Source organism: Castor canadensis, chromosome 5 (assembly GCF_047511655.1).
Source record: "Castor canadensis chromosome 5, mCasCan1.hap1v2, whole genome shotgun sequence".
Taxonomy (NCBI): Eukaryota; Metazoa; Chordata; class Mammalia; order Rodentia; family Castoridae; genus Castor; species Castor canadensis.
This window is the reverse complement of record NC_133390.1, coordinates 170,601,634-170,629,347: the sequence shown is the minus strand read 5'-3', so window position 1 is coordinate 170,629,347 and position 27,714 is coordinate 170,601,634. Positions and strand designations below refer to the sequence as shown.

The window sequence follows — 27,714 nt, the reverse complement described above, 5'->3', positions numbered from 1 at the left end:
GCCTCAGGTGGAGGAAGGAAAAAAGGAAGGACGGTCGTACACGAAGAGCAGCCACAACAGCGTCAATGACAGGAGCAGTGGAGGACTGATGAAAGCGCTGCTGCTTTGGCCATGGTGGTGACTGTCACATCAGCGGCAGTAGTGAGACTAATGCCACTGGGAGCAGGGAGGAAAGGAGGACGGAAACTGTTCCCATGTGAGTTACAAGAGACAGAAACCCAATTCCACCTGGCTTAAGCTGGAGGCGAAGGGAGGTGATTTATTGCCTGGTGCACTGGGAAGTCCACATGCAGGTCTGGCTCCCAGCCCAGGTGCACAGGCCCTCAAACGCAGTCCTCAGCACCTGTCGCTGCAACTCTGTCTCCCAGCGGGGGTCTTGTGTCTGCCATCCTCTGGGGGCTTCAGCTGTCAGGCTTCTGAGCCCCCAGCCAGATGTTACCTTCAAAAGACAACTTTTCCTCCCCATGGTTGCAGACCAAGTCCCAGGGTCCACTCTCATTGGCCCATCTTGAGTCACATGCCCATCCTTCAGCCAATCACCAGGCTAGAAGGGTTGACTGATGCTGATTGGACCATGCTGGAGCTGGAGGCGGGGTCAGTGGGGTTATCAGAAGAAGAGGAAAGCGGCTGAAGGGCAGAGGCCCAGCCAGGAAAGAGGACCTGCGGCAGAGGGCCTGGTGCTAAATAGTAGATGCTCTAAATTCAGTACTTTCTCCCTGTGCTCTGAGAATCTGACACAATCTATAGGTTAGAAGACAGAGCAGCCCTGTTAGCATCTTCGTGGCTCAGTTTCCCTATCTGTAAAAGGGAGTGCTTAATATTAAATGATTTATTGGATATGGCCTGGGACATAGTAAGCACTCGATAAATCTTAGCTATTATTTTCACAATCTCTGAAATTGAAGTAATAGGTGCCAAGTCCCCCTTCCCTCTGCCTGGACGCTGTGCTCCTGGGTCTTCAGCTCTGCCCTTCTCCTTGGGGTCTCAGCTCAGATGTCACCCCCAGTATTACCTTTTTGTGTTAGTATAACAAAATTCCTGAGGCTGGGTACTTACAAAGAAAGAAGGTTTATTTAGCCCTTTGTTTTGGAGGCTGTAAGTCTAGACAGCACAGGGGCAGCTCTTTCAAGACCCTCCCCCAACCCCAGTCTGCATTGCCACATGGTCATTGGCACCACAGGAAGCGACCACATTGCTTGACCAGAGGTGGCCAGGGTCCTTCTTTTATAACGACCATATCACGGGAACTAAAACGCTGAGGACCAAGCCTCCAACATAGGCGCCGTAGGGGTCACACCTCAACCCCAGCACCTCCTCAGAGAGGGCCTCTTCCCTGGAGCAGATGCACCCTCACCCAGCCACTCCCCCAACTGCCCTTGTCCCTAGCTTTGTCACTCCTGAAGTGACCTCGCTGTTTCTTCATTATATGCCTCCCTCCCTCACCAAATGTCCGCCCCTGAAGACAGGGTCTGTCATGGCCACTGATGTCTCCTCAGGACATGCAATGGCACATGGCTGGGGTTCCACGCGTTTGCTGCGTGAGTGAGCGGGTGAATGCTGACGCAGTGTTTGTATGTGGCACAGCCCCCATGGAGGAGGACCCTGGCCTCAAGGCCAGGAGAGGCCACTCTGCCCCAGAGAAGGGCTGCTTTGGTCTCCATCCCCAGCTGTGGATGTTCAGGGAGCAGAACATCCACTGTGACAAGGATCAGCCCAGCCAAGTTCAGGCTAAAGCCAGCAGGACACGATGTACAGGCCTCAGCTTGCTCTTCCTGGTGCATCGGCCACTAGTGTGGTTTGCGTCAGCGCTGCACCCACTGTCCAGGGCCAAGATAGGGCCACAGGCCATCTCTCCCTCCTACTCCCCAGGCCTTTCCTGCCCTGGATTGGCCGCGAGATCCACCAGAGGCTGGGCCAGGGCTGCAAGAGTGGCCATCTTTCCTCTGTCCTCTTCACATTCATTGAACGCCTGCTGTATACTAAGCCTGAGCCAGGCTCTTCACAGCCCCTAGTCCTTCGGTGTGGTCACAGGGCATTCGTTTACGTTGACCGGTTCAGGCCCTCAGTAGTTATTAAACATCAACTGTGTGCAGGGCACAGGTCTAGCCACAGGGGTCAGAGGTAATTCCCCTCCGTACAGCTATAGAGGGGAAGACGGGCAACTACTGAGTAAAAGCACACATTCAAAATGCACTTCTGTTCCCAAAGCAACGATGGGAGACAAAGGAAGACTCAGACAGGCAGGTAGAGTTCCTTTGTGCACAATCTGGCGCCAAGAAGAAGTTCTGTGCCCCAGAACTCGTGGCTGGCTAGGGCAGCTTCCCTGTCCAGGAGAGAATGGACTATGGACCCATCACTTCCCGTGAGTGTTTGTTGAATGACTGAATGAAAGCTCTGCTTTTGCTCGAAAGCCTGCCTGCAGGGTCTCATCCAAGTCCTTCAGCCAGTGTTCACAGCCACTCCTCCCAGGCACTCCTCTGAGTTGTCACATCTCAGAAAATGCCTCCACTCCCCAGGGGCTGCGGACAAAACCTGAGTCTCCTCCTTGTTTCTTCTTTCCTTCACCCCACACATCTGCGCCATCAGCACTTGGGTTGGATTCAGCTCCAAAACATGTCTTGAATTTGTCTCCTCCATTCTCAACAGCCAAACCTCTCGCTGGACACCTGCCATGGTCTCCTCACTTGGTGTCTGCTCTGTTCCAATTCCCAGCAGGCTGCTCCTAATGCAGCTGGAGGAGCTTAAAACCTGCGTCCGGTTTTGCTGATATGCCAAGGAGTCTCTCTGTGGCTGCTGGGATTTTTGGAATAACCATACCTTACCAGGACTATAAGGCCTGTCTCACCTTTGTCTTCTCTCACGCCCTTTGCCTTCCTCCCCAACTCCAGGCACACCCCTCTCCTTACTCCTTCTCTTTTGTGTCAGTCTCTTCCCTGCCTCAGGACCTTTGCACTTACCGTTACCTCCTCCTGGAACACCTTTCCCTGGATCTTCGCACCCCTGACTCAGATTTTCTTAACCCATTACCTTCTCACAGAGGCCCTCCCAGGCACCTGAACTCAAGTGGCCACTCCTCCCTTCTTATTGTCCTGTCAGGCCCAGACCCCCTGCCACTCTCTCCAGATTTTCTGGAATCTAAGTTTGCAGGGGAAATAAGCATTGACAACTAATTCCTTGTGTAGCTGGGGAGGGGACCCCAGCTGACAGGTGGTCCTGGTTCTCGCTGCCACACCACTCACCCTTCATTGCACCACATGGCAGACGGGGTACTCACTTTCCGTGCATGATGTCATATTGCTTCACAGCCACCTGTGCGGTGGAGACCATATAACCCTGTGTTGTAGATGAGGAAACTGAGGCTTAATAAGGCGGTGGTCATCCACATCAGGGCTCACCTGAAGCTGGAACTCGTTTGTCTGACCGGAGGCTACAGTGGCTGCAAACTGTGGTAGTAGTTTCTGCCATGCTGTCTGACTTCTTTCGTCCAGTCCTGGGGGAAACCAAGGCTCAGAGAGGTTAAGTAGCAAACCAGAGGTCACCCAGCCATCTCTGCCCAATGTCATTGTCTGTCCAGCTCCAGTATGAAGGAGACTGAGTTGCTACAGGGCAGTTCAAATGCAGTTCTGAAGCCATTGCCTCTGTAAGTGCCCACTAAGTGCAAGGCTCTGAGAAATACTGCAACAGCCACCCATCCTTAGAGTCCCAGGTCTGCAGCCAGGACCCTGGAATGACTTTTTTTTGCAGGGAAAAGTATCTCAGGAATTTGGTTAAAATGCTGATGTCTCACAGCCATTTCACTCTTGCCAAACCCTGAGCCTTGGTTTCTGCCCTAGCCCAACCCCAGCACAGGCCAGGAGGGCAGAGAGCAGCCTGGCACTCAGGAGGTACCAACAGACCACCTATGCCAGCCCCACAACTGTCATCCCCAGGTCTGTGGATGACAGCAGGTGGCACTGTTGAAGACTCAGTAGGTGCCCAGAGTCTTATGACATCTTAGTGACACTCAGCCACTTCCAGCTGTGTGGTCCTGGGCAGGTCACTTGACCCCTGTGAGGCTGAGCTGTTCACCTGTAAAACTAAGATTATCATTTTGTCAGCTGGCTTTTCCCAACAATGACAGAAAAGGTCCCAGAAGGAACACTGATTGGCCAGTTTGAGCCACGCCCATCCTGCTCACCAATCACTGTGACCCAGCACCCTCCGCAGAGCTGGCAGGCCTGAGCTCCAGTCCGCATTCTGCTGGGTGACGCTGGGTGGGTTGTCTATCTGCCCCAGGCCTCCACTTCATCCTGGGAAAGGGGAGGAGGCAGTGCCCTGGGACCTCATCCACAGAAGGCACTCGGTAAGTGGAGGCCTCACTGTGCGCACCTTCGCATCTGTGTGTCTGTCCTGGCCAAATGGGGTTAATTGTTATCCCCACCTCAACCCATCAGATGCTCTGCCTAGAACAGCCCAGCTCCCGGCGGGAATCCATGTCTACCCCAAGCCCCACCCAAAGCCTTCTTCTTCCACAAAGCTTCCCCTTCTTGTGCCTTGCTTTCCCCAACTGCAAAACAGGAATTGAGGAGAATCTGTTGAGCTAAGGAGTAATGAGATCAGCCACGTGACATGGTGGGCACAGTGCCCAGCACAGTGAGAAGTCAATAAATATTAGCTGTTATTATTCTGTCATTAGTATCGAGCATTCAGCTGCTAATTCAGGCTTTCATTTCCCCCACAGCACCTCACACAGGATGGGTACTCAGGAGACAGATTGTATTGGGGTAGTCCAGTTGAAGCCATTGCTTCTAAACCCACCCACCCCTGTACCCATCCATCCATCAACTCCTCCACCCACCCATCCATCCACCCACCTGTCCATCCACCCATCTACCCACCTATCCATCTACCAATCCACACACCCACCCATCCATCTATCCATCCATTATTCACCCACCCATCTATCCATCTATCCACCTGTCCATCCATCCATCCATCCATCCACCCACTCACCCATCCATCTGCCCATCCATCCACCAATCCACTCACCCATCCATCCATCCACCAATGGATGCACTCACCCATCCATCCATCCATTATTCACCCACCCATCCATCCACCCACCCACCATCCACCCATCCACCCATCTGACCAACCAATCATCTATCCAGTTATCCATTCATTTATTGTTTTAAATGCAGCAGTATTTGTTGAGTGCCAACCCCATACCAGGTGCTGTGCTGGGCAGTAGGGATTCATTTTGAGAAACAGGCCCAGTCTCTGCCCCATAGTGCTAACCTGGGCCAGTGAGTAGGCAGAAAAGAAATAAGTGGGCAAATGAATAAGCAAAATGATTCCAGGTCATGCAAGTCACCAAGGAGGAACAGTGGTGTAGCAAGGGCAAGTGACTGGGGCCATTATTTAGAATCAATTAGTCAGGGACAGCCTCTCTGCTGAGAGAATGTGAGGGAAAAGAAGGAGCCAGTTGTAGGGCTGGGTGCGGTGGCTCACGCCTATAATCTCAGCTATCTGGGAGGCAGAGATCAGAGGATTGAGGTTCCAGGCCAGCCCAGGCAAAAAAGTTAGCTTCATACTCTCTTGGTCTTATTGCCAATCAGATAGGTTGGCAGTGCCCTGTGTAAGTACTACTGCACATTCTCCATTTTCTGGACCATCTCTGGGCTAACCCCCTGCTGTGTTGATTAAGATCTGTACCTGGCTGCTAGAAGAGAGAGACTCGGAGACAGAGGTGCTTGTCTCTCCTCAGTTTACATGTAACTAGTCCAGGATGGGCATGGTGGCTCTACAAAGTTGTCACAGCCCCAGGTTCATCCCATCTTTCACTTAGCCCTTCCTAGAGTGCTAAGCCATCATCATGGCTGCTATGGTTCCAGCCATCACATCATTGCCCCTGGCAGCAGAATGGAGGTCTAGGAAGAGGAAGAAGCCTTCCCTGCTTTAAAGAGAATTCTGGAAGTCCACACAACACTTCCACTTCCATCACATGGGCCAGATCCAAACATGTGACCTCCACCCAGCTGCAGGGGTGGGGGTGGGGATAATTGATCTTTAAGCTGAGAGTCTGTTAGCCAGTCAGGACGCTGTTCATGTGAAAGTAGGAAGTGGACACTTGCTGTTTGGGACACGTGATGCTCCTCAAAGTGGCCCCGGCCTGTGGGGAGCTCCCACTCACACGCACCAAGCCTCAGACACCAGGAGGATCAGGAGGCCTTGGTGGATTCTTGTCTCCTTCCTGGGCCATTGGTGCAGACATTGCAGGCACTTGGACAAGTCAGGCTCCCCTGTAACAAGCAGACCAAAGACTTGTGGGTTTGCCAGCCAGAGTGGTTTCACAGAGATGCTGGAAACCTGAGGGTCTTCCAGGAAACAAGGGTGCCTGTCCTTGTTCTCAAGGCAAGTCCTCCAAAACCAGAGGGATGAGGTAATCTTTACAAATGCCTGACCGTCATTAGAGATAGTGGTCATTTTTACAGATGAGAAACAGAGGCACAGAGAGATCACACTCCTGTGCTAGTACTGACATGTCAGGGGCAAGATTTGAACCCGGGTCTCACCTAATCCTCTCTTATACTTGGCCTCCCTTCCATGAACAGCAGCAACAGTGCTGAGGCCTTCCTTTCCTCACCGGTTTTAAATGAACCGCTAACCTTCACTGAGCCAGAAAACACTTTGGTGGTTCTGTGGAATTCTCCTTGGAGACCCCGTCCGGGAGAGGGGAGCTGGCGATCTCCACCGAGCCTGAGAGGTTAAGAGACACATCCACCATCTCACGGCTGGAAGACCGGAGAGTCAGTCAGCAAAGTAAGCGCAGGTCTAGCTTCCTAACCACCACTAGCCGGTGCCTCCCTCCCTGCTGAATCCAGCTCAGTCATTCACTTTCAGGTTTTATTTGATTTTTTTGCATGGGGCCTGGCCTCATCCCCAGCACTGGAGAAGCTATTGGGTCATGGCCGATGTCGCCTGAGTCTTGCTGCTGCTGCTGCCACCTCCAGAGCCCTGTGGGGCGCGGGGCCTGGGGAGCCACCGTCCTGGTCTGGAAAGTCTGGGCTTAAAAGCACAGAAGAGAATCTGTAGTCAGCCTCAGCCAGATGAACGAGTTTGAGGCCAGCCTGGCCTACATAGTGAGACCCTGTCTCAAAACCCCAAACAAGAACAAGTGACAACTCAGAGAGCCATCATTCTGATAGCTGGAGTGACACTCAACCCCTGCCCCTCTCCTGCCTGGGGCAAGGGGACTGGTTTGGGGCTCCACAGAGCCTGTGGGTGCCAACCTTGCCTCCCACGCCCTGTGCCCGTCATTTCTCACTCAGTGCACTGCGGTCTGCAGCAGAGATGGCCCTGGGTCTGCCACTGTTGGGCTGGGCTGACAGTCCCCCCCCACCCTGCTCCAGCCGCTCACGTCCTCAGTAAGCAGAGGAGCTGGCAGTCACCCAGGCTGGAAAGACAGTGTGGTTGTCACAAAGAATCCTCCCTGGCTCAGTCTCAAGGGACAAATCTTTCCTCTCCCCCTGCTGGCGCTGTGCTTAGGTGGCCATGGTTGGCACATCACCTTCTCCCTGTGCGCTGCCTTTGGCAAAGCTCGGGGGACTCGGATGGCCCATGAGGAACAGGCTGCCAGCCTAGGGCTTGTGTCAGTCAGGCCACCTTGGGAGAGGCCTCCCGTGAGGGTACAGGTGGGATCCGTAACCCAGAGCCCAGGCTGAGAGAAGGAAACCCAGGGTGTTTAAAAGGATGCAAGAGTAAACGCTTTTCTCTCTGGCGGAACTGAGGCTTGAACTTGGGACCTCGCACTGGGCAAGGGCTCTACCACTTGAGCCACAACCCAGCCCTTTTTGCTTTCTTTATTTTTCATATAGGATCTCGCTTTATGCCGGGGCCAGCCTCGGACCCTGATCCTTCTACCTATGCCTCCCGAGTAGCTGGGATCACAGGAGGGTGTCACTAGCCTCTTCCACTTTGTCGCCTCGGACATTTGTTCTGTAAGCCTTAGCTTCACCAATTTAAAATGTTTCTGGCACACAAGTTGTAGCATAGGTTTGTTTTGTTTTGTTTTGTTTTGTTTTGGGGAGGTTTTTTGGCAGCACTGAGGTTTGAGCTCAGGCCTCTTGCTTACTAGGCAGGCGCTCTACCACTTGAGCCACTCCACCAGCCCTTTTTTGGTGATGGGTATTTTTTTTTTTTTTGAGATAAGGTCTTGAGAACTATCTGTGTGGGGCTGGCTTTGAACCATGATCCTCCTGATCTCTGCCTCCTGAGTAGCTAGGATTACAGGTGGGAGCCACTGGCGCCTGGCTTGTAGCACAGATATCAGGGTGAAATGAGAGCCCTTGTTCCATGAATCTTTATCTAGCATCTTCTTAGGCGCTGAGCATTCAGGATGGAGGAAAGTCTGATGCAACTCCTGCCTACACTGTCTACAACAGTGGACATCATTGCAAAAACACTACATGGACAGTGCTGTGGAAGGATGGGCGTGACACCATGAGAGACTGAGATGGGGGTTGCCTTGCCCAGGAAGAGTGAGGGTGGCTTCCCTGGAAGGGGATAAGAAGGATGAGTAGGAGCTAACCAGGCAGAGTGCAGGGAAAAGCATTCCTGGCAGAAGGAACAGCATGGACAAAGTGCCTGTGCCAGGAAGGAGCACAGAGTCCATGAGGGGCCACGGGAAGGCTAACATGCCTGAGGTGAGAGCAGAGGTGGCATGGACAGAGAGGCAGGAGTGTTAGGTAAGGGATAGACCAAGCTGCTATAATGAGACCCCGAATACAGTGGCTTGAACAGATAAAGCAGGAATCAGCAAACCTTTCTGTTAAGGGGCCAGTCTAGGGCTGGAATTGGCCTCCATTTCAGACTCAGGATACTTGTTCCAGCTCTGCCCACCACATCTGCCCCACAGCCATCAGGAAGGGGGAGAAGGAAGGACTTGCATCAATTCTGCCCTGCTTCCTACCTGCCAACCTTGACCACCTGGCCTTGTCACTGCAGGGGAAGCTGGGAAATGCAGTCTTGTGCAATCCCACATGTCAGCAGGTCAGTAAGGGGTCATTGTCTTCGTTATTGTATCAGGTGGGCCCAGGATTGCAAAATCAGCCACCTTCAGGGACCTACAGATAATAACAGGTGCAAAGCACCTGGGGCACTGCCCACAGTGTGGCTGCGCCGTCCAGTGGCGCCACAGGGACTGCAGGTCAGTAGAGAGAACCTCAGATTTGCCAAAGGGATCCGAACATCTGGATTTTTTGTGAAATCTCTCAATTTGAAACTTGGGCAACTATGGGAAAAAGTAAATGCCCGAGCCCCTGAGGCCTGAGGGTTATAGTGACTGGGGTGTCCTTGTCCCCCTCCCCGCTTTGTGACTGTCTGCTTTTCCTGAAGAAGGACTCTGCTATACAGCACCCAGCTTGGATTCCTGTTCCTGGACGCCCACCAGTGCCCCCTGCAGGCCCACAACTCTAATTTCTCCCCAGACCCAGCCTGGCCCGGTTTGGGGTGGGGTTGAGGACAGAACCCTCAGGCTGCTCCCAATCCCCTTAATCGGATTGGCCAGTGACCCTTCTAATTAAAACTCACCGCTGTAATCCTCCTTAAAGCTAGGGGAGCGGAAGCACCATAAAAGGAGCTGGAGGGTTGACTTCCGGAAGCTGTCTCTTCCTGTGTCCTTGAAAACTTCTCGGGGGAACACCCAGAGACCTGATGTCACATCCAAGTCCACTGCTCACAAGCTGCATGACCCTGGAAAAGTCACTTGATTCTCTGAGCCTTGGTTTCATTGATTTATCAGTCATTCAGGGAGCATCCACTCTGTGCCAGGCACTGTTTCAGGAGCTGGGGACACAGCAATGAGCTAGACAGACCCTGTCCCAGCCACAGGAACCCCAACTTCTATTGTGGGAAAGAGAGGAGAAACAGTTCCAGTTCAGCAAGACCAGTGCTGAACTGTGGGAGGCTGGGGGCATGAGGACCCCAGGACAGACCCACTCCAGAACTGGAGGCCAGAGGGAGCTCACAGAGCAAGTGGCCCCAATCTGGGGCTGAGTGGGCAGCAGGACTGTCCAGGAGGAGCCATGGGGGGAGGGCAGAGGGACCAGCATGGGGCAGGATATGGAGGTGTGAGCACCCGCCCAAGGGTCAGTTTAAGAACCATAAGTTGTTTCACCAGGATTCAGTATGGACTATGCAGTGGGAAATCGGGGAAACTGCAGAGAGAAGAAAGGTGGACTTAATATAAAATCCAGATCTCTCCCTCATGCCTCCTCAGGCCCACCTGCTTCTCTGACCTCACCTCCCACTCTCCCCCTCACTCACACAGAGCTCTTTTATTAAGCTGCTTAGTAACACGACCTCATTCCTGCCTCAGGGCCTTTGCATGTGTGCTATGCCTTCCACAAGGAACATCCAGGTCTTCAAATAACATGTACTCCTTCCCGTCCCTAAGTCTCAGCAACCAGGCACCTCCTAAAGTAGGCCTGCCATGACATTCCAACCTCACGTGGACCCCAGTGCTCCCCGATGGCCCCCGGCTCTTCTCAGAACCATGCGTCACATAGCTGGGCTGGCAGCACCTCGCTCCTTTACTGACCTAGGTAGTCTGTGGGGAGCTATCGCTTGTTAACACCGCATCCCCCAGGTGGTGCCACCACACACAGTTCGTGTTGCTGTGATTAATCCATATTGTCACAAGGATCATCAGCCCATCCTTTTCAGAGATAAAGACTATTCCACTGTGTGGCAGAATCGCCTTTGGTTTATCCAAACTGGTGGACACTTGAGTTGTGTGGCTCTGTCACTGTTAGAAATACAGCTGCTAGGAGCACAGTGGGTATAAATAGCAGCTGGCTAGCCCCAAACACTTCGTGCCTCACAGCTGGCCAAGGCTCTTAGCATGGCTCTACAGTCCTGACTGAGCTGGGCTGTGTGACTGAGGCATGTCCACTCTTCTCTGCTTGAGAGTCCCCATCTCTCCAGAGGGGCATTTGAGGCCTTTCCTGCTCTGCCATTCATTGTCTCATACACCTTCCTGGAAGATTGGGGAGGCCAGCAGTGGCAGTGACCAGTGGTCTAGATGTTCCTGTGTCAATACCAGAGGATCCCACCTGCCCATTTGGCCCAGGCAGGTGAGCTTCTGGACTGGCAAGAGAATTCTCTCACAGGGAGAGAATTGGAGACAGCCTCCCAGGCCTGGGCTGGTACCAGCTTCTGCTCCCAGGACTGGAGTCCTGCCCAAACCCCACTGGGCTCCATCTGATCCTAGGAAAGCAGAGGCCCTGTCATGGCCTTTGTGGGGCTGGAAGGGCCCCAGGTGGTGCTCTGTCTCCCACATCAAGCCTGTCCCAGGGACCAGATCCACTCTGTCTTTGGTTTGACTCTCGCTGCCTTAGTCAAGCCCTTGGGGTCCACAGACCTAGTGCTGGCCTTCAGGAAGCCACCTGTTCAGGAGCTAGGGAAGTGAGTGGCAGTCACTTCCCGGGATGTTGGGGTGAGTGCTCAGTTACTTCCCCCATGGAGGCCACACAGCTGTGATATAAGACCCCGGAGACAAAAATCCAAGTCCTCGCCCAGCTTATAAATAAGTGTGAAGCTGTGTAGTCATAAAAATTAGAACAGCTCGGCGCTACTGGGCCACAAACTGATCCCAGGATCCTGGGGACTTTAGATTCTCATTGAAATCTTACATCATGTCCCATGTTGCAAGGGGAAACCAAGGTATGGAGGTCTTAACTCACATTCAAAAGTCCCCAGGAGGGAAGATGGCCCCTGACTCTGAAACCCTCAGTGGATCTGGAAGAGAAACGAATCTGGCTGGTGGGCCCAGGCAGGGTATGGCAGGGGACCCCCGGGCTGCAGCACGGGGGTGCTGTGGACACTTGCACACACAGAGATGGAGGCCCTGCCCCTCCTCACCCAGGCCCAACAGCAGGCATTGCTCCTCCAGCACCCGGTGGGCCCCTTTTCTCCCTTCATCCTTGGACTGAGGGAGGGAGCAGAGGGCACATTCTCAGGTACAAAAGGGGTGCCTGCCTTAGAATAGCAGGCCCCAAGGACTGTACAATGGCTGGGTGCATAATTCATGTGTCTGTTGTCTACAGGCAGAACATGGCTTTAAGGCTTTCCCTGGAGTTCTCTGGGGTTGAAAATGGGAGCAGGTTTCCCCTGAGAGCCTCTGGGGGAAATAGGGCCTCTCTGCTCTTAAAGGGACAGACTCCCCAAGGCCTCCTTCCCTGCAGGCAACCTCCTTCCAGAAGCAGGGATGGGAGAGGCTCCCCCAGTGTTCAGCCTGAGGTCTTTTTCTGCCCCATGTGCTCAGAACCACACTGAGCCCAGCCAGCCATGTGCTCTGAGCTTGTGAGGCTGGGACCATGGGCACACCTCAGAGTTGTTCAGCCTCCATACTGTTGGCAGCAAGGACTGGATAATCCTTGGCATGGGGTCAGGTGGGACCTCTGGCTTCCACCCGACCCCACCTCAGTAGCCCCCCAAAATTTCTTCAGAAATGGCTAAGTGACCTCTTGGAGCCAAAATCCTCTCTAGTGGGGAGCCACTGGTAAACATCCACACTTACAAATAAGGAAACCGAGGGAAGGAAAGTTCCCATGCTTGAGCTGCTCAGCAGCTTACCTGTTCCTTCCCAGCACTGTGAGTTTATTGTGCCTACCTCGCTCACAAGAAAGCCATATTATTTCTTAGGATGAGGCCATAATAACACAAGGTGACTGGTCTTTGGTTTTGTTTTTTTGACTTGTTTGGTTTTGGTTTTCACCATTAAGGAAGGAGAAGTACAAGTAACAGAGGGACACACACAGTAAGGTATCAGACAGAACTGGGCAGGACAAAACTACCATTTGTTGAGAAATGCTTGGGCTCCCATTGAAAACTTTAGAAAAGCAAAAGGCTGAGAAAAGAAAACCCAATGCCAAGGTTATCTCTGGGTGCACAATGACTCACTGGAAGTGTTGGTGCTGTCACCAGCTCTGTGGTTCCTTACCTTGGATGAGGGGTGCACAGAGGTCTTCTTGGTTATGGTTTGTACATTACAGGTCAATTAGAGCTGCTTTTATATGTATTGATTATGTCATCTTATAAAGCGGTAACAGAATTTTTTCCTTTTTCGATGAGTGCAAATCAAGACACTAAGACTCAAAAAAGCTGATTGTTTTAAAAGCTGAGAATGTGTCCCAGGTGGCTGTAGCAAAAGAAAGAAGCAGTTGGTGACCCTCCTGCCACACGGCTCTCCTGCTACACAGGGCCCAGCCTGGGGCTTCACCCGCAGGACGATTCCTGATGTTGGCCAAGGTGAAAACTGAGTTCTGGTCCTGGCCCTTCCCTTTGCAGAGCTGTGGACTTGACCAACAGCCAACAAGCACTTTGGAAGCCTGAGGGTATCACTCCTAAATTAGGTGCTGGGTGTGGAGAGAAATCTCAGAGCTGGTCCCTATCCTCAGGGCTCACAAGTTCTGGGCAGTGATGAGTGCACACACACACACACACACACACATGCATACATGCACAGACACACACACACACACATACACATGCATACATGCACAGACACACACACACACATACACATGCATACATGCACAGACACACACACACACACACACACACATGCCTGTAAGGAGACGTGTCTCCACGTGTCTCCAAGGAGTGTCAAAATGATGCCATGGCTGGAAGATGGAGCAGCCCCTGACCTGGGCAAAGCAGGAAGGACTTCCCGGTGGCGGGGCCACTTGCACTGACTTTTAAAAGATGTGCTGAAGTTCTCTGGACTCCAGAGCACAAGGCTTAGACATGCAGAACTGACCCACAGGAGTGTGTGGCTAGAGATGTATGTCATTTGGGGACCTGTGGCAGAAGCCAGATGGGGTCAGATGTGAAATGTGAGGGACATAGCTGTGTGTGTCTGTGTGTTGGGTATTTGTCACAAGGACCAGAAACTTCACATGGCAAGGAGGTTCACTTAATGGGGTACAGCAGGCAGTGCCAGCCAAGGGCAGGAAGCAAAGACCAGTGGGCCCTAGGAGGTGGGGTGGCCTGAGCTGGCAGAGCACTGTGGACGGAGACATTGCCCTGGCATGAGAGCTGAGATTTTTCAGACACCACCTTGAGCACTGCATGTGTGATGGCATGGAATCAGCACAGTCCATTTCACAAATGGGGAAACCCAGGCTTAGAGAGATCAAATGAGCTGTCTAAAGTAAGGAAGAGGCAGAGTTGAGGCATGGGAATCCAAACAGGTGACACCAGAACCCGAGCTCCTAACTTCTGCCCTCCACACCCTATTAGGACACCCAAAGCCCCGCCCCCCCCCACCACCACCCTTCACTCTCTGGCTTCTCTTGAACGGTGTGCTTTCTCTGACTTTTTTTTTTTTTATGGCCTCTCTGTCCTCTTGGGGCTTGGGCTTATCATGACACTGGGTCAAGTGAGGTTCTACTTGACCATTTAATTCAGGGCTTCCCATCCTGTACTCGACTGTTTATGCTGGGACTCACTCTGAGCACAAATTATCCCAGGTGGGTTGACTGAGCCCAGTACATGGATTGGCTCAGCCTGGATTTTCTGTCCACCTGTGGCCCAGTCAGCAGCAGCCCACCCCTTCAGCAAGGTGGGGCAGATCTCCAAAAAGAAGACAGGGCAGAGCAGTAGACAGGTGACAGGTGTAGGGGTTTAGATTTTTGTTCCAAGGAGTGCTGGAGACATTAAACAGAGAAGTCATGTGATTGAATTTGTAAGTTTGGGAAAAAAGACCCGCAGAGCAATTTATTACTTGTGGCCTGCATTCTATGAATTGAAATCAAGCATTCATTGAGTTCTTTCTCTGGTCTGAGCCCTCATCTTGATCTGGGGGACTTAGTGGTCAGGAAGTCACAGTTCTCAGGCCCAAAAGTTCTTAGTTCCAACCAGAAGTTAATCACGTGGGTCGAGGACATCTGTGCCTCCCTGCAAGTCACCCACAAGAGCTTGTGTGTTGGGTATTTTTCTAGCAAAAGGGTCCTTCCATCGGATTTTAACACAGTTTAAAAGCTCGTACTCAGGGGTCAGACGGACCTGGGTTAAAATCCTGGCCTTGCTGCTTCCTAGCTACGGAACCCAAGTCTTCCCTCCGGTCAGTGGAGCCAATGGTACTTAATGGGGATGTTTTAAGAGTGAGATAAGGGCCTGGAAAGCTCCTCGAGTTGGGAGGATCTCCAACTTGAGGCCAGTCTGGGCTGCACAGGGAGACACTGTCTAGGTCAGGAATCAGCAAACTATGGCCTGAAGGTAAAATTCAGCACACTCTCCAATTTTGTAAATAAAGTTTTATTGAAACATAGCTCTGCCCTTTCATTCATGTGTTATCCAAACTGCTTTCCCGCTACAGTTGCAGAGTTGAGTTGTTGCAACAGAGAATGCAAAGTCTCTACACTCTGGTTCATTATAGAAAAAGTTTGCCAAGGTTGGGTATGGTGGTGAATGCCTGTATTTCCAGTTACTCGGGATGCATAGGTAGGAGGATCTCTGTCCAGTGTTGGCCCTGACAAGAACACAAGACCCTATCTGAGAGACAAACTAAAAGCAAAAGGACTAAGGTGTGATTTGAGTGGTAGAGCCCATGCCAGCAAGGGCAAAGCCCTGAGTTCAAACCCTAGTCATGGCAAAAAGAAAGAAAAAGAAAAAAGGTTGATGGCCCCTGGGCTTGCTGATTAACCTGAAATCATTCCAGTTGTCTGGCCTCAGTTTTCACAGCTTTCCAGTGAGTGGACTTGAATTAATTATCTTTAGAGCTGAAACAATCAGTCACTGGGAGGCCGGTGAGATGAGAAAGTGCCAGTGTCAGCCTCGGGCGGGTGATGACGGAGTCTCTCTCTGCCCCTCGCAGATCCTGGCCATCATTTCCATCATGTTCATCGTCCTCTCCACCATCGCCCTGTCACTCAACACACTGCCCGAGCTGCAGAGCCTGGATGAGTTCGGCCAGAGCACAGACAACCCGCAGCTGGCCCACGTGGAGGCTGTATGCATCGCCTGGTTCACCATGGAGTACCTGCTGCGGTTCCTGTCCTCGCCCAAGAAGTGGAAGTTCTTCAAGGGCCCGCTCAACGCCATCGACCTGTTGGCCATCCTGCCCTACTATGTCACCATCTTCCTCACGGAGTCCAACAAGAGCGTGCTGCAGTTCCAGAATGTGCGCCGTGTGGTCCAGATCTTCCGAATCATGCGTATTCTGCGTATCCTCAAGCTCGCACGCCACTCCACCGGCCTCCAGTCCCTGGGCTTCACCCTACGCAGGAGCTACAACGAGCTAGGGCTCCTCATCCTCTTCCTCGCCATGGGCATCATGATCTTCTCCAGTCTCGTCTTCTTTGCTGAGAAGGATGAGGATGACACCAAGTTCAAGAGCATCCCGGCCTCTTTCTGGTGGGCCACCATCACCATGACGACAGTTGGATATGGAGACATCTACCCCAAAACTCTCCTGGGGAAAATCGTGGGGGGGCTCTGCTGCATCGCGGGGGTCCTGGTGATCGCTCTTCCCATCCCCATCATCGTCAATAACTTCTCCGAGTTCTACAAGGAGCAGAAGAGGCAGGAGAAAGCCATCAAGCGAAGGGAGGCCCTGGAGCGAGCCAAGAGGAACGGCAGCATTGTCTCCATGAACTTGAAGGATGCCTTTGCCCGGAGTACTGAGATGGTAGATGTCGTGGTTGAGAAAAACGGGGACAATAAGAAGGATAAAGTTCCAGATAACCACTTGTCTCCCAGCAAGTGGAAATGGACAAAGAGGACCCTGTCTGAAACCAGCTCAAGTAAGTCCTTTGAAACCAAGGAGCAAGGGTCCCCTGAGAAGGTCAGATCATCTTCTAGTCCTCAGCATTTGAACGTCCAACAGCTGGAGGACATGTACAACAAGATGGTCAAGACCCAGTCCCAACCCATCCTCAACACCAAGGACTCAGCACCACAGAGCAAGCCAAAGGAAGAGCTTGAAATGGAGAGCATCCCCAGCCCTGTCGCCCCTCTGCCCACCCGCACGGAAGGAGTCATCGACATGAGAAGTATGTCGAGCATCGACAGTTTCATCAGCTGTGCCACAGACTTCCCTGAGGCCACCAGGTTCTCCCACAGCCCTCTGGCATCACTCCCCAGCAAGTCTGGGGCCAGCACAGTTCCAGAGGTGGGCTGGCGGGGAGCTCTGGGGACCAGTGGCAGTAGACTCATGGAGGCCAACCCCTCCCCAACCCCCGATGCCAGCCATCGCTCTAGTTTCTTCATCGAGAGCCCCAAGAGTTCTATGAAGACCAGCAACCCCTTGAAACTCCGGGCACTTAAGGTTAACTTCATGCCGGGCGACCCCGGCCCACTGCTCCCCGTTCTGGGGATGTATCACGACCCTCTCAGGAACAGAGGGGGTGCTGCGGCCGCTGTCGCAGGACTGGAGTGTGCCTCGCTCTTGGACAAGCCTGTACTGAGCCCAGAGTCCTCCGTCTACACCACAGCAAGTGCTAGGACACCCCCCCGGTCACCCGAGAAACACCCAGCAATAGCATTCAACTTTGAGGCAGGCGTCCACCAGTATATTGACGCAGACACAGATGACGAGGGACAGCTGCTCTACAGCGTGGACTCCAGCCCTCCCAAGAGCCTCCATGGGAGCACCAGCCCCAAGTTCAGTGTCGGGGCCAGGTCAGAAAAGAACCACTTTGAAAGCTCCCCCTTACCCACCTCCCCTAAGTTCCTAAGGCAGAACTGTATCTACTCGGCAGTGGGGCTGACGGGAAAGGGCCCCGCAGCTCAGGAAAAGTACAAACTTGAGAACCACATCTCCCCTGACGTGCGTGTGCTGCCCGGAGGGGGAGCCCACGGGAGCACGCGGGAGCAGAGCATCTGAACACCCCTCGGAGGGGGACTCGAGGGTGAGGTCCAAGGATGGGGGCTTGCCTGCAGCCACAGAGCTTTTCTGCATGAACCTGGAAACAGAAAGGCCCTGCGAAGCCCCCAGGCAGAGGGAGAGGCTCCAGAGAAGGCTCCCACAGACCTGGAGAGCCCAAACAAGTCCACAGGCATGAAATTGGCAAGCCATGGGGACATGTAGTAACAACTCTGCTCTTTAGATGATGGTAAGACCAGAGCTCACGGTCACCACTATCACCATTTCAACCCACCCCAGGCCATCTGTTGCCCATTCTCTCTCACAGTCCTCCATCACAGCCTCTGGGGACAACGGCTCCATCCCTCCTGGGTGCAGAAGGAGGAGGCCACTGGAGCTAGTGGCTGGTGTGGACTGAGTGGGTTGACCAATTTGGTATTCTGTGTGGCCCAACCATTTCTAGGAACACCTGTCCATCACCTCCTGGCTAGATGGCACAAGAAGGCTACAGGGAACGCTAGTGTCATGGAGAAATCTGCCCCATAAGCCACGGTGCCAGCGCAAAACCCTTAGGAAATGACTTCCTGACTGCAGTATTCAGTAGAACCTGTGGTTTTATTTTGAGATATCATCAGGGTGAGTTGCACCATTTGTACTCCATTCTCACTGCCCCCTGGCGATGTGGGACAAGTTCAGAAGGTGACATGCTGCCAGGGGAAGAACTCTGAGTGTTGCTTTAGGGCTTATAGGAAGAAAACACTCTCTGTATGTCTCTAGTTTAGACTCAAAAGATACGCAAGCGTCAAATATGGAAAAGAAACAGCTTACTCAAAGAGACTGTGCATAACTGAACAACAGAATAAAAAATCTAATTTCCTTTTTTACCTGCAAAAATGAAAGAAAAAGAAAACAAACACCACCCCTCATTGAAAAGCCCTGTGCAGACTTTTGGCTCCTTCCGGCTACGGCGGGGAAAGCGCCTACTATGGTAGAAATTCTTTTTTGTTTCCTGTGGTATCCCAGCTAATCAAAAAGTTAATAAAAAGCACTTTATGTTTTTCAAAACTAGGTTTACCAGGGACAGTGTCAACATCTTGCACTTTAAAACAAGCACGATCTCCCATGGGTCCCTTGTTGGCACTGCAGTTGGGTTGTGACAGTGAGTTGCACTGTCACCATATCAGAGCCTGGGGGCTCCTCCCTGCCCCTCTAGAGCTCGTCTCTGCCCCTCTTTGGTCAGGCGGGGACCTCGGCCCTCCGGCAAGGCCTCTCTTTAAGTCACTGGTACTGGAGATGGCACATGTCAGAAGGGCAGTGACGGCTGGGCAGTGGGTGTTTCATCCTGTCCTCTTTCTCATCCACCAGCCCTCGGTGTTCCCAGTGTCATGGTCTGTCCTCAAAGCTCAGTGCTTGTTCCTGCAGCCACCAAGGCAGGCAGTACCGACAAAAGCAATAAGTATCTGTGTGCATCCTGAGCGGTTCCCTGTATTTCTTGGTGTTGCTGTCCTGTTCTAGTGTGATGACCTGGCATGTCTCCTGCCTGCTTGTAGTCCAATGGCACAGTGTTGTTGGCAACTGCTTGGTGACACTGGGTTGAAGCACTGGTTAACACAGCATGATGGTGTTGACTCGTCTGTCAGAAAACACGCCATGTTATGACTGGTCTGCCTGTGTGTGGTCCGGAGAGCCATGTTGCCCTCTGAATCTGACATTGATGGGTGAGTCACAAGTCCTGCCTGTCCTCAAGACAATGACAGTGACAGGCATGTCTTCTTGATGGAGCATAGACATGGGGTTGGTTCACCTGTCTTTAGGATAATTTGTTGCTGCTCTACCCTATAGTACAACGTCACGACCCACCCATCAGTTCGCGATTATCCCAGAGTTGTTCTGCCCACCCTTCACTCACTGGCATGGGGTTGGGCCACCTGTCACAGGTATGATGACATGGGGTCATTCCACCATCCTTAAAAATGTGTGTTCCCTGTATATGAACCCAGTTCACACCAGTTCTCAGCATCTCCAAGGACCTGGGCTGTTTGCCGTGTTGTCATATAAGTACCACACGCTAACCGGCTGTGCCACTGGAGCTCCTATTTGCTGTGTTATCAGAGAAAACATGAACTTGATTCCTGCTAGGTATCTTCAGAGTTTTCACACAGCAAATGCAAAGGGACTGAGGCAAGGAGAGGGTGAGGTCGCCGTGTGCTGGTGGACGCCCCAGCGACAGGAAGTAACCACGTTTCCAGAGCTCTATGCTGAGTGAGCACAGTCCAGGCGGGGGCCTGTTGAGCAATGACCGTGGGACAGCTCTCTGTTGGCCATCTTCCGTGTCTCTTTGTTTTTCTCACATTTATGTCCACATCAGCACAAATGTGAAAATTCAGGGAAAACAAACAAATGCTTTTTGATAAAAGTAAATAGTTGTGATTTCTGATTCAGATATTTTTAGAGCTGATGTTATCTGTAAAAATTACTATGATAATATAGTCTATTTTACATATCAGGAAAGTGAATATGTTTAAATATAGCCATATATAGCAAGAAGGGATTCTCCACCCCACCCCTTCTTCAGATCAAGGCATTTCATTTGTAGGTTGAAGCAGATGAGAAATGTACAGATTGAAAGGATTTCTTTCTTTCTTTCTTTCTTTCTTTCTTTCTTTCTTTCTTTTAACTAATAACCAAGTGGTGCAACTCTCCTTGTAACCAAAGGCCCTTTCGCCTTGTGTCGTATAAAACCTGGCCCTCCTTTTTGCGTGTATTTTGTCTGACCTTAAAGTAGCATTTTATTGAGTCACTTTTGAAGGATGAATTCAGAAGTATCATTAAGAACCTACCTTTCCCGGCTTAAAAGCCAGAGCCCTATAGAGTTCTTATAGAAACAGAACCGTTGAAATTCAGCATATACTATGCTTAGAAAGTATTCTGTTGTTTTTTTTTTCTTTTACTCGTGTGTGTATGTATTGTGGGAATATAGCTTCTACCCTGTGCTCAACTCCAAACAGAGTATTATAAATTCTCTCAGCCCCTCCACCTGCCAAAAAGAACATACCCAGATTTTAATAGGTGTGCACCTGCCCTGTACCTGTGAACACACATGTACGTGCACCAGGAAATCTACCTGAGGGTCCCTCCTGAGAAGCTAAACTTGGCGGACGGGTCTCGGCAGAGAAGAGGCAAGGCTGTTTGAACGTCATAGTCCATTTCCACCCATTGCTGAACCAACCAGAGCAAGGTCAACTCAAGTCAATGGAGCTAGGGGCTGGAGGCACTCAGATACCTAGTCCCTTTGGTGAATTCGGTGGAACTTGTCTGAATCCAGTTGAACTTGAGCTCCAACTTTGACTTTGTCAAAAAGGGCCCAGAACCAGGCAGCTGTGTGTCCCCACCATGCGAGGGGAATGTGAGCGGCCGGAGAGAGGTGGACAAAGTAGCGGCTTCACCTTTTTCTCTTTGGGTGTGAGAAAACAGCAGGTCTTGGGTGCAGTAGACTTTTCGTGCCTTCTTTAGGAATTCTATCTTAAGCACACTTTAAAGGGAAAGAAAAAAGAGCAAAGAACATTTGCTCCATGAAGCTCCTCTCTCTAAAGAGATCATTCCTGATCAATGGAGAAGGAAGAAGAAGAGAGAAAACCAAGCTCCCGAGAGGCTGTCCAGACAACGCCAGTGACACAAACCCCTTCAGACTGACTCCCCACCTCCCCTCCACGTCCCCCCAAGTCTTGGTAACTGTAGCCCCTGTCTCTGCCCTTTCTCCCAATAAGAACCTTTTCTAAGAAGAAACACAATGGAATTTGATTCTGTGAAACTGTAACACAGCGTTGATATTTGTAACTATTGTGCATTTCTGTTTCATTCCAGTCATGGCTGGATCCTCTAGTCCATGACCAAGGGGATTTTCAATCCACCACCGACAAGGGTCACTGAAGCCGGGTCTCTCTCTGTCCTTTCCTCATTTCTCTGCCAACTAGTTTCAAGCAACATAACCCTAGGCTTTTCAAATCAAGTAACTCTGAATCCAAGGAGGGCGCAAAGAAGAGCCTACCGGACAGGAGCCTTGGGGAATGTTTTTTGCTTTGGTTTTGGTTTTGGTTTTTCTGTAGCTGGGAAGCAGGCTGTGCGTCCCCAACCAGGGAATGGAAAGCTTGCAGCCCGGATCCCTTGCTTAGGTGACAGCATCCAAATGCTGGTCACCCAAACCAGCCCTGGCCACACCTAGAAATAAGAGTTACCTCTGCACTTTCTGTTGCCATTTTTGTGGCTCTAGAAACATCTGATATGTGACGACATCACAGAATGTCTCAGAGCAGTCTATTTTTTGTTCAGATAATATACATATATATTATGTATTTTTTAGCAAATTTCTAATAGGGCAATTTAGTCCACTTTCTTGTGTAATATTTTAGGAGTTTCAGTGTTGGTTCTTGTCATAGCTGATGTTTTGGGGTCTTTTTCATTTCCTGCCATTGTCCCATTATTTTTCCTTTCTTTGGATTCTGATTTTCTGGGGGTAGGAAAACTTTGGGGTCTAACTTCCTGGTGCAGCAATTTCCTGGTGTCAGGAAGTGTGTGTCTTTCTTCGTCTGGTCTGTGTGTTTCTCCTACTCGTTACTTTTAAGAATCCAGGGCACAAGTTCAGGGTGAGATGCAGGGAGTCTCCAAAAGCAGGATGGAACGCGGGCTGCTTGAGCTCAGCCCTTATATCCCCCAGGGAGCTCAACGGACTGAGTTTTCTCATCCCAGAGATCTTGGAACCAAAACCTCATACAAGCAAACTGGATGCTGGCATCTGAGATCCAGAACCCTCCGTGGTCCCTCTTGGCTGACTGCCCCCATGTCCAGCACCCACGCCCCAGTACCACCAATCAGACCTGAAGGTCTGAGCACGTTCATGGGCTTGCAAATATCAGAACGTCTGGGTCTTGGAGCCTCACCAAGAAACAGTGGCTGGATACTCTGCCACCAAACGCTGGGGAGAAATGTCCCCAGAAACTGCTAGCTCATAGTTCCTTCCCTTTCCAGCTGCCTGGCTCCACCAAGCAAAAGATGTGTGGCAAGGGCCATGGTATTTTTCCAGCTTCCACCTACCCAAGCTTTGGAGAGTTCTTGGACTGTCCTGGAATTAATTCCACAGGAGGTGATTTTCAGCCTCGGTAGGCAAAGGCCATCTCTCCCAGAGCAGGGTTTTGAGCGGAAAGGGATTTTCATCCAGGGATTCATATGGGACACGGAGAGCATGCCAGGCCAGCTCCAGTTTGTACCCATTCCCACCTGCCTGCCCCTCAGCCATGAGGAAGAATCAGAGATTTGAGCCAAACCAGAAACCCCCATATGCAATGACTGTCCCTACCAGATCAACCCAAGGAGAGGCTAGCCCAAATATTAACTTTTTGTTCTAGACTGTAACCCTGTTCAGTGTTTTCCCCTAAAATTCCTTGTAATCTGGTTTGAACCAGAACCAAATTATACATAATATTTTAAAAAAAAAACTTTTTGCATAAGAATAACAAAAAGAAAAATAATTGCCCTCCTCCACTCCAGTAGTTTCCTAGGTTCAATGCCCAGAGAAGCAAACTCCGTGGCCTGTGGTTGTATCATCAGGAAGAAGGTTGTGCAGTTTGGGTGTCAGGCCACCATCCCTGTTACTGTCTTAATCTGGAATTTCTCCAGAACCTTCCAAGTGGCTACTGAAGAATTGAACCTGTAAGAGGCTCTGTTAGTCCAGCAGAGCTTCTCCTCTCCTATCCCTAACACTGTGCATCCCCACAAAGTTCCTGAAAAAGTGGCCAGCAGTGGATGGAGCAGGTGGTTAGCCTGGAGAAGAGACCACCAGCTGCCAATGACAGCAAGTGCGGATCTGTGACAGGTGCTCTTAAGTGAGAGGGCCAGGACAGCCACTTTAGCTCACATTAAGGCAGTCCTCATTGGCTGTCTGCTCACAGAACCCAATGTTATGGGCGGGCCAAGGGGCTCCGTGCCCCGCTGTTGTCGAAAGGGAGGCTAAACAGTATGCCAGGTGGGTGTTGCCAACAGCCCTGGAATTGCACAGGAACCGGACCGAAAAATCAAGAGAATTCCGTTCTGGTGTGTGGGTGCATGTGTGTAGGTGTGTGTGGGAGGGACAAGGGGAAAGAACATCTGGTTAGCGGCTCCAGCCACTGGGCTAAGGGCACAGAGCACAGTTAGCAGGAGCTCACAGTCTAGGACCTGGAACTGTCATGGAGGTCGAAGCAGGAAGATGACAGTAGGGAACTCCCTTCCTTCTGCTCCGTGCCTAGAGCAAGTTCAGTGATGCTGTCAGTCGCTCATCCAAGCGATCCCCAATTGCCTAGCAGGTACCACAGTGGAGTGAGACTCTTGCTACTCTTCCCCAGGCCAGCCGAGGAGCAGCCGCAGAGTCCCCATCTCTGGCTGGCCATGCCACGGTGCTTCAGCCCTCTGTCCATCCCTGTGCCCTCAGAGACGCAGTAATCCACCCACGAGCCAGCCAGCCACTGCCTAGGCACCATTCCGAAAGGGCTTCTTTTCCATTCAATCAAACAGGATATCCTATTCAAGATCTTTGAAAACCTCCGCCCACAAAGTAAATCCAGAGAGGCTACAAGAGACACTCCTAGTCTGTTTACAGCAGAAGGAGGCTCCAGCAGCCTCCCAGCAGAAAGCCTGCTGCCCACCTCCACCCCAGCGGGCCTGGCTCTGGCCTCCTCCCAGCAGAGCATGCAAAGAGGTTTGAGAGCCCCCTCCCCTACAAGGGCATGATGGTCTTAGGCGTTTGTGCAAGGTGAAGCAGGCTAATGGGTGTGGGTGGGCAGACAGCAGCTGCCCTCCCCCAAAACCAAATAAAACAAACCGGTCTGTAAGCTCTCGCCCCACGGAGGCCGTGGCTCTGCAGAAATGGATTCAGGTATGAGGCCACAGTGCAATAGGTCCAGGGAAATGTGGGGAACGCCCCATTTTGTCCCCTTAGGATGTGCTCCAGGCCATACATGGGTCAGCTGTACTCCCTGTCTCACTGAGATCAGCTGGATCTGGAAGGAAGGGGCAGTAGCACAGTCCATGAGGCTCTGACTCCTCTATGACACTATTTATGGCCCCTGCCCCTCAGGTTTAGGACTCTCTCTGAAATGAGCTTGACATTCAAGAATTGGGTATAGTGAGGAAGGGGCAGCAGCTCCCTTTCTCTCCAGACCTGTCTTGGCTTCAGTCCAAGATCAAGGGCAGACAACCCAGGGTCATCCATCCTGGGCACACAGAGGTGGTGGACTTATGTGTTGTGCCAATGAGTCCCTGTAAGTGATGTCCGAGTGAGCAGATGGCTGGTTGAAGGTGTGACGAAGGTAATGAATTCTTACCTGGCTGAAGGTGCTGCTAACTGGAAAGGAAGGAGAAATGGAAGCCTCCTCCCCTCGCTGAAGCCCCTAACTGCCCCCACTAACCCTGTCTGGGTCACAGTGAGGTCCACATTTGAGGTTTGCAGGCCCCAAGCTGAACAGGACCACAGTCCACTCAGGGCCTCAGTCCCAGGGGCCTAGGGGCAGCCCTGCCCCCTTCTCACTCCCCTGCCCTGCAAGTTCTACTTCAGCTCACAGGGAGATCTCAGAGGTCTGTCAGTGGGCTGAGCCAAGGGTCTGAAGTGGGGTTTCCCTCGATCTGGGACTTGCAGGTCTGGAACTGCATCACATTTGCTGAGCCGTGGGAGTGCAGCTGCACGCGAGGGCCTCTTTTCCTCTGAGCCCCAAAGCCCTCCATGGTAGCATGTGCCTCAATCCCATCAGCTCAGATCCTGAGGCCTCTCCCACAAACCCATGGTGTGAGCTCGGGGCTTTTCTGCCAGCAAAGCCATTCTGATTGCCCCACGCTTGCAGGGGGCCAAGCCAATCATATTAGCCATAAACGACCAGTGTCCTCAGCTGCTCCTTTCCTCGGGTCACGTTCCTGGGTCCTGTTCATCTCTCATCAGTTGACAATGTCTCTAGTCCTTACACACACACTCACATACTCACACACACACAGAAACAACAAAAATCCCAGTGTCTTTTTATGCATGTGGTAAGATGGACTCGTGACCCTTGTGTGGCCTCTGGCTGCTGTCCTGTCTTGTACAATATGTCCAAATGTTTAAGAATTTTCAAGCAAATGGTCCCTTAACAAAGTCTGCAGAGTTCAATAAAAGGTATGGAGAAAAATGAGCTTGCTTGTGTTTGGTTTATTTCCTGGAGGGCTCTGGGAAGCAGGGTGGGAAGGTTGGCTAGGAGGCCTGAATCTGGAAGCCTGGGGACCTGGAGGGGCAGCACTGGTGTTGTCACTGAAGAGTGAGGGCATGGATACACCTGGATACACAAGTCAGTGGCAACCCAGCCCGTGCTATGTTCATGGAGCGAAGCCCAACACTGGACAATGGCTCTTATGTCAACCTTGCCAAAACATAGATGCTCACATGCCTACAGGAGCCAAGCAGGTGACACAAATGAGTAAAGCAACCTAGTGTTTGAGCCCACCCAGGGATGCCAAAAAAAAAAAAAAAAGCAACCTAGGGAGAGACATCAGGGAATGGTGGTGAGTGTGGCCCACTGAAGAACACACACTATCCACCTCCAGTGGGATTACCACCTAGGGATACCAGCATCCTCTTTTAAGAGAAGTCAGAAATGTAGATTCTTATGGGAATTATCTCAACTTTTAAGGGTTAACAACAAATTCCTTTTTTTTTTTTAAGACAGGTTCTTGCTATGTGACCCAGGCTGGCCTGGAACCTGAAATTCTCCCGAGTGCCGGGATTACAGGTGTGGCCATCACACCCTACTACAAATTCTAGTTGCTTCGGCCCTGCACTGGCTGAGTGAAGCACATATGTGGCCAACCTCCGCCACAGGCCTTTGCGGTCTCTGTGGTCACTAAAAGGGTTGGAAGAAATCAGTATTCATTTTCTTTTGCTATGTGACAAATTACCCACCACCCAGAGACTCAAAGCATTGGCATCCCATGGCTGTCAAGGGCCAGGAGTTCAGTTTGACTGGGTGGCTCTGCCTGGGATCTCCCTGGGAACACTGTCATGATGGCTGCAGCCTGCTGGCCCCCTGGCTCCTTGGTGGCTGGTGGTGGCCCTCTGCATAGGGCTCTTCAGTTTCCTTATGCATTGCAGCTGGCTCCCCCAGAGTGAATGATCCGAATGAGGGAGCAAGGAGGAAGCCACCGTGCCTTTGTGGCCTCGTCTCAGAAGCCAGACACTAATGACCCCACCCACTTCTCCTGGCTGATGGTAAGTCACTAAATTAAGACGGAATTCCACCTCTCCTGGGAAAAGTATCAGAGATCCGAGGGGTGTATCTTGTTTAATTGTTAGTTGTATTTATTTAATTTTTGCAGTGCCAGGGGTGGAACCCAGGGCCTCATGCATGCTAGGCAAGCACTTTACCCCTGAGCACAGCCCTATCCCGGGGACATGTGTCTAAATCACTACATTCTGAACCCTGTGTAGTGAGATTAGTGGAAAGAGTTAGTTTTAGGGTCTTAGAGTGTCGTCATAGCCTAGTCAAATTTCCCATTCGGTTTGGAGAAGTGTGCGAGCCTTGCTATTTTGCTAAGTATTAAAAAAGTGACTGCCCTACACAGTGAGTTTGAGGCCAGCCCAGACTACAGCAGGAGACAAAAACAAACAAACGAACAAATGGCCAGGTACAGGGGTGCATGTCTGTAATCCCAGGAGGCAGACATTGGAAGGACCACAGATGGAGGCCAGCCTGGGCAAAAAGCTCAAGACCCTATTTGAAAAATAACTAACACAAAAAAGGCTGGAGGCAAGGCCCTTGAGTTCAAATCCCAGTACCACCAAAAACAAAAACAAGCCAAAAGGAACTGCCGTG

General features: G+C 51.6%; 1 protein-coding gene across 1 annotated transcript in view; it reads left to right on the top strand.

Moving 5' to 3' along the window:
• Kcnb1 (potassium voltage-gated channel subfamily B member 1) overlaps nt 1–26,040 on the top strand; it is a 91,140-nt gene extending 65,100 nt beyond the window's left edge. The window contains exon 3 of the mRNA XM_020169928.2: nt 15,860–26,040. Within this exon, the coding sequence (XP_020025517.2) occupies nt 15,860–17,869 (2,010 nt within the window). The 3' untranslated portion in view covers nt 17,870–26,040. The remainder of the gene's footprint in view (nt 1–15,859) is intronic.
• Nucleotides 26,041–27,714: the final 1,674 nt, after the last annotated feature.